The sequence below is a fragment of the Cynara cardunculus genome, assembly GCF_001531365.2.
Source record: "Cynara cardunculus var. scolymus isolate 2C chromosome LG 2, CcrdV1, whole genome shotgun sequence".
Lineage (NCBI taxonomy): Eukaryota > Viridiplantae > Streptophyta > Magnoliopsida > Asterales > Asteraceae > Cynara > Cynara cardunculus.
Genome location: NC_037529.1, coordinates 20,635,880 through 20,642,956, shown reverse-complemented (window position 1 = coordinate 20,642,956; position 7,077 = coordinate 20,635,880). Strand labels below are relative to the sequence as shown.

Here is a 7,077-nt window from a genome sequence, read left to right as displayed (position 1 = left end):
AATTAGTATGTCATCAACATACAAAATCAAAAAAATAAATTTACTCCCACTGAATTTATGATATACACAATCTTCCACCAAATTCACCTCATAACCATAGGAGGTGATCACTTGATGAAATTTGAGRTAYCATTGACGGGATGCTTGTTTGAGACCATAGATGGATTTTTTTAATTTGCACACCATAGACTTTGGATCTCCTGACATAAAGTTTTCAGGTTGCACCATATAAATTGTCTCATCAATGTTTCCATTGGGAAACGCTGTCTTTACATCCATCTGGTGTAACTCTAAATCCAAATGAGCTACAAGTGCCATAATTGTTCTAAAAGAGTCTTTCGATGAAACCGGAGAGAAAKTCTCTTTATAGTCAATGCCTTCCTTTTGAGTGAATCCTTTTGCGACAAGACGAGCTTTATATCTTTCGATGTTACCTTTTGAATCCTTCTAGGTTTTAAATATCCATTTACAACCAATGGGTTTCATACTTTTGGTAACTCCACAAGATCCCAAACATCATTGTCTTTCATGGATTTCAGCTCATCTTCCATGGCATTAATCCATATTTGAGAATTCGAACTAGACAAGGCTTTTGCCAAGTTGATTGGGTCATCTTCCCTTATGCCTATTTCTTCATGTTCTTGAAAAAAACGATATAATCATCCGGAATCGCACTTCTTCTTTCTCTAGTGGATCTCCTTAACGGCACTTCTTGAGCTTGTTGAGTTTGTTCAACAGGTAGAGGAAMTTCAATGGTGTCTTGTTGTTCAACAGGTGGAGGAACTTCAGTGTTGTCTTGTACTAGAGGTACACCTACACTGGTATCCTGAACTGGAGTTGTATCTTGAGCAATGATAGGTATAAAAACGTGATCATTACTAACAACAGTGTTGGGAATAAAAGCATCTTGAACTGAAGCTTCATCATCCTCAAAGAYAACATTCCTTATCTTATCTTCCCCCCCAAACTCAACATCCTCAAGAAACCTTGCGTTTCCCGTCTCAAAGAAGGATTTGGTAGTGGGATTGTAAAACTTAAAGCCCCGAGAGCRTTCTGCATATCCAACAAAATAGCAACTAATTGTTCTTGAGTCCAATTTCTTTTCAAGTGGCTTGTAAGCCCTTGCCTCAGCTGGACATCCCCAAACATGCAAGTGCTTTAAACTAGGTTTCTTGCCAGTCCAAAGTTCATACGGGGTTTTAGTCACTGCTTTTGATGGAACCCGATTAAGGATGTAAACTACAGTCTTTAGTGCCTCTCCCCAAAGTGATTCAGGTAAAGAAGTATGACTAATCATACTTCTGACCATGTCTTTAAGAGTTTGGTTTCGTCTTTCCGCTACACCATTCATGCTAGGTTTACCTGGCATAGTGTATTATGGGACAATTCCACACTCCTTTAGGAAGATGGCAAATGGTCCTGGACGTTGTTCTCTTGATCCGTCATATCTGCCGTAGTATTCACCACCGCGATCAGATTTGACAACCTTAATTTTCTTGCCTAATTGTAACTCAACTTCGGCTTTGAAATCCTTAAATACGTCCAATGATTGAKACTTCTCATGTATCAAATATAGGTATCCATATCTAGAGTAATCGTCTATGAATGTGATAAAATACCGTTGACCATTCCAAGAAGCTGCAGGGAACGGTCCACATATATCGGTATATATCAATTCTAAGGCGTTTGTAGCTCTATTGGAACCTAATTTCCTTGAGTTTGTTTGTTTCCCTTTTATACATTCAACACGTACTTGAAAGTCGGTTAAATCTAAGGGATTAAGGATTCTTTCATCAACAAGCCTCTGAATTCTCTGTTTAGAGATATGTCCTAAACGCTTGTGCCATAAGATGGCAAAATCCTCATTTAATTTTCGCTTAGTACCTTTAGCAACAGAGTGCAAAATTTCATTATCTAAAGTAATAGTCTCAAGCATGTATAGTTTATCAATTAAAGAACCAGTGTCAACCAATTTCGAATTTAGATAGAAACCAACTTTATTGTTTCCAAAAAAACTATTATAACCAAATTTGTCCAAACATGAAACAGAAATCAAATTCCGTCTAAATGACGGTGTAACAAAAGTTTCAACTAAATCCAAATAAACACCAGTTTTTAATAAAATTCTAAAGGTCCCAATAGCTTGAACTCTAACTTTAGTGCCATCGCCCACATATATAAATCTTTCATTATCATTTGGCGGTCGGCTCCACATGCAGCCCTGCATAGACATACTTATGTGAGCAGTAGCACCAGAATCTACCCACCAAGTATTCATAGGTACAGAAGCTAAATTAGCTTCAGAATAAACAAAAATGAGAGTCTTACCATGTTTCTCTCGCCAAGCAGCATACTTAGGACACTCTTTCTTCATGTGTCCCGCTTTCTTGCAAAAGTAGCAGGTGAATTCCTTATCCTGCTTCTTATGCATTTTCTGCTTTGGCCCTTTTTCTGCAGTTTCCTTAGCTCTCTTCCTCTTCTTATCCTGAGAGGTTGATGCCAAGTGAGCACTCTCTATCTTATCTCGCTTTAGTCGTTCTTCCTCTTGCACAAGATGTGACATGAGCTCATTAAGAGTCCATTTATCCTTCTGAGTGTTATAACTCACCACAAATTGTCCGAATTGTGCAGGAAGTGATATGAGAATCTAGTGAACGAGCAAGTCTTCCGAAAGCTCTAACTTTAGTTCCTTGAGTTTTCCATTGAGATTAGACATTCCCATGATGTACTCTCTTATGTTCCCCTTTTCTTTATACCTCATGCTGACAAGTTTCATCAAGGTGTTACTCGCTTCCGCTTTTTCATTTTTAGCAAAAAATTGCTCAATTTCAGTGAGGAACTTCTTAGCATCAATGCTCTCAGTGATAGAGCCCCTAAATCCGCTCGGAATAGAGCGTTTCATGATCAATAGACACATGCGATTAGAGCGATCCCACCTCTCAATTTTATCCGTATTTGGGTTTTCAGCAGTGGAAATGGGTTGCTCAATCCGAAGTGCTTGGTCCAAATCCATGCAACCGAGAACAATTTCCACACTCTCTTTCAACATGGCATAATTCGTCCCAGTCAGAGTAGGAATACCAGCAATTTGAGCAGATACATTATTAGCATTAGCAACTGTATATTAAACAAACAAATAACATGCTTAGCAACTATGTGTCATATCGGAGGAAAATACGTACATGTATGACATAAAAAATTCGAAACATTGGTGGGCCCATTAACAAGATACCTAACACAACATCAATATTTAGTCTTTGGACTAAAATATTAACTTCTAAGTGGTACTCTCAACGTAGTAATCAAATATTGAAAATAAATCCTGTCAAACAATACCCTTCCTTTGGGCCGGTCATTTCTCACATGGAAAACTTTACAATAATCACATATTTATTACCACATGTATATTAATTATCYGGCCAAATAACAATTTTCCTTTGGGCCAATCACTATTCGCATAAATAACAAATATACTCATCTTTATACCTTAAAACAAATTAATTGTCACAACAGGGGTTACTTTGGCAACTATATTATGTCAATCAATTTATTTTAAAATACAAGACAATTAAGTGCAAACATAATAAAACAGTTTGGACCTTGATATAATTTTATTCCATCGAAACTAATGTTTCAGACAATCTACACTTAATCTCAATGGGAAATATTATTTATTTCTTAATAGCCCAACTAACAAACAAAATCCTCCGAAAACCATAACATAATCTTTATTGAACGAAAGAAATTATCTTAAACAAAAAAAACTTCTTTTTCGTTCACAACAACGAATAACAATAATAAAATATAACAATTGTCATGGTAGTAATCAGTTTCACCAAAAAAAAAGGTACGTTTATATGGATATCACAAAATATATATATAAACAATTTATACAATATATGACTGTCAAACTTGAGTTCTAGAGAAACGAAAAACGATAATAATCACGAATCTAAAGAACAATAAACGGCGGCAGAAATCTCAAACCATTGATATCCAAAAAAAAATCATCCATCAAAATTGTTTCACACGATTACTCTAATCCAAAAGTTTTTTTTTATTCATTCGAATCAATGGCGACAGAATAAAAAAAATCCTTTTAAATCCCCATAGCAAAACGATTCACCTTATGAAACAATTATACCACAAAAAAAACTAATTATTTCTAATAATTCAATGTGAAAACGTGGCTCTGATACCATTTGTTGGAAAAAATGAAGATTATCTCAATGAATTATTAAGAACATACGAATAAGAATACACGTACCCGTCTCCATTAGTTAGGCTTGAGTATGAAATGTAGATCCGAGATTATGGCTTTCCTCAACGCAAAATCCTTGATGTCCTTCCAATGGGGAGAGAATGAACGTATTGATTTTGGTGTGTGGCAACCATAACCCTAATCGTCTTTATATAGAGTTGTAATTAGGGTTCCCATTAAACCCTAATTATAACCTAATGGGCTTCCTCTCATTAAGTCCATACCAAATTGGGTTCTAATGGGTTCTCTTTAATTAATCACATAATTAGCCCATTACTTAAATAGCGTAATATAATTATATAATAATATGTAAGCCCATAATTATTATTGGATTTATAAATAAATCCCAATAAGAAGTCCTATGAATAATTTGAAATACAATCTTTGACACAGAGCCTCTATACAATATATAGAGCCTCTGGTCTAGATAAAGGTTTTGTAAATGACTTGTATCATAGACAGATATTATCCAGATCCCCTCTGGTTCTAATCAAGGAATGACCATAGCTCCTCTGGTTCCTTTCAAGGAACAACCAGAGCCTCTCTGGTTCCTCATAACTCGTACACTTTGTCAAAAGCATGGTTATCCAAAACCTTTGGCCATAAGCCAATTTTTTCTCTTCTCAATAACATCTTTACTATTATTTCCAATAAGAGCAACATTTTTGATTCCTCAAATCACAAAGAAATAAGAAATCAAAACTATAGCAATCTTAAGAGACATAACAGTAAGAGCTATAATAACAATCACACATACAAATGCCACCCATATATCCAAAGGTACACATCACCTTGATATGCTACCCTTATATCTGAAGGTACACATCTCCTTGATATACCACCCTTATTCCATTGAACACCTCTCCTTGATATGCCACCTCATCAAAATTTATAGATTATTTTCAATCAAGAAGACTGAAGTCACAACCGTTTTGATGGAATATTCTCTATAGTTTTAACCAATAACAGTTTCAAAATAGTTTTATTTCAAAACTTTGAAACTCAAGAACCAACAGTTCTTTAATATAATTTTTCAAACTCAAAACCCTTCAATCCTTAAGAACAGGATATCATCTTCAACTGTTTAAAAGAAGCAAAATCTTCTTTATATTTCAAGAACAGTTTCAAAACCCAGATCCTTAAACTCGACTTAAGATGACAAACAGTTTCCTTTTTTATCTGTAAAATCATCTACTTGAATCTATATATTTCGAATATCAACGTATAAGAAGTTTTAATAACAAAACTCACCTTATGCACAAATTTGAAGACTAATCACACAACAACTTCTTCAAATAATCATAGATTCATCAATTCACTTTTATGCAGAAATTCCTTCTCAAGAACACACTCACCGGCTCACGGCCACTGCCTTTTTCTTTTTAACAAGATGATAAGAAGTATCTCCTTGATCTTATCTCTTGTACATATATATATATATATATATATAGAGAGAGAGAGAGAGAGAGAAGCGATCAAATGAAAACCACTCCAATTTGTAAAAACCGTAAAAACTACTCTCATTCGTCGATTTCATTGTTTAATATTATGAAATTTTTTCATGAAATTGTTTAATCTTGTGAAATTGTTTCATATAATACTTTTTTTTGATGAAGTTGTTTCATATATGGTNTAAAATTAATGAAACTGTTTCATGTATTTCTCTAAAATTAAAATAATGAAGATGATAATATCCATGATTAACATCATCCACAATAAAAATGATTAATCAACCTATCATAATTACAAAAAAATGAACAAAATAAAAAATTATGATTAGTTGAATGAAGTTTGTACGGTTTGTACAAATTAGATGGTTTTTATTTGAACGCTTCCCTATATATATATATGTATATATATATATATATGTATATATATATATATATATTATCTAAATGCGGTGAAGGTTTTAATATTATAAAACTTACAAGGCGGTGGAGTTTTATTATTTTTAAATCTCTCCTCCTTAACCAAGAATATGCATATGTACACATATTTTTACTAATTTCTCATATATGCATATTATCATACGTGCATACACATGTATATGATCCATGCATTTACTTATGCATATAATCACCTTTATAAATAAATATGTACATCATCACATATTCACATAAGAATTACCTCAACCATTGTTACCTTAAATCCCGGTTATGACATTATCTTTCCCTCAAAAGAATTCCGTCCCGGACCAAAGGTATCTGATTCTCATTTCAGACTCTAATTCCCATGTCGCTTCTGAACCGTTGTGAAAACGCTATTGTACTTTTACCAAACTAATTTCTTTGTTCAGCAACACCCTGATTTTTTTATAAGATACAGCTTCTGGTGTTTCCACAAAGTTCAGTTTACTGTCTAGTCTAATTTCTAGAAGCGGTACTGCTAGACTTTGATCAGCTAAACATTTTCACAAATTTAACACATGGAAAGTATTATGGATTAAACTGAGCTTTTCTGGTTGTTCCAACTAATAAGCCACTAGCCCAACCCGTTTGCAAATTTTGAATGGCCCAATATATCTTGGACTGAGCATACTTTTCTTTCTAAATCTAATAATACCTTTACACGGGGAAACTTTTAGCACTACAAAATCACCCACATAGAATTCAATTGGTTTTCGACATTTATCGGCATAACTTTTCTGGCGGTTCTGTGCTGTTTTGATTCTTCCACGGATTTGTTCAATCTTTTCAGAACTTACTTGAACAATTTCGGGACCTGTCAACTGCCTCTCACCCACCTCATTCCAACATAACAACGTTCGACATTTAAGTCCATACTAAACTTCATACGGTGCCGCTTGGATGCTCGAG

The 7,077-nt window shown here is 34.3% G+C and overlaps 1 protein-coding gene across 1 annotated transcript; it reads right to left on the bottom strand.

The window, feature by feature from the left end:
* Positions 1-2,647: 2,647 nt before the first annotated feature.
* LOC112505996 lies at positions 2,648-4,277 on the bottom strand. Its single transcript, XM_025110026.1, has 2 exons — positions 4,268-4,277; positions 2,648-3,117 (listed from the first exon to the last, which is right to left on the bottom strand). The coding sequence occupies exons 1-2, from the start codon at positions 4,275-4,277 to the stop codon at positions 2,648-2,650; spliced, it is 480 nt and encodes a 159-aa protein (XP_024965794.1).
* Positions 4,278-7,077: the final 2,800 nt, after the last annotated feature.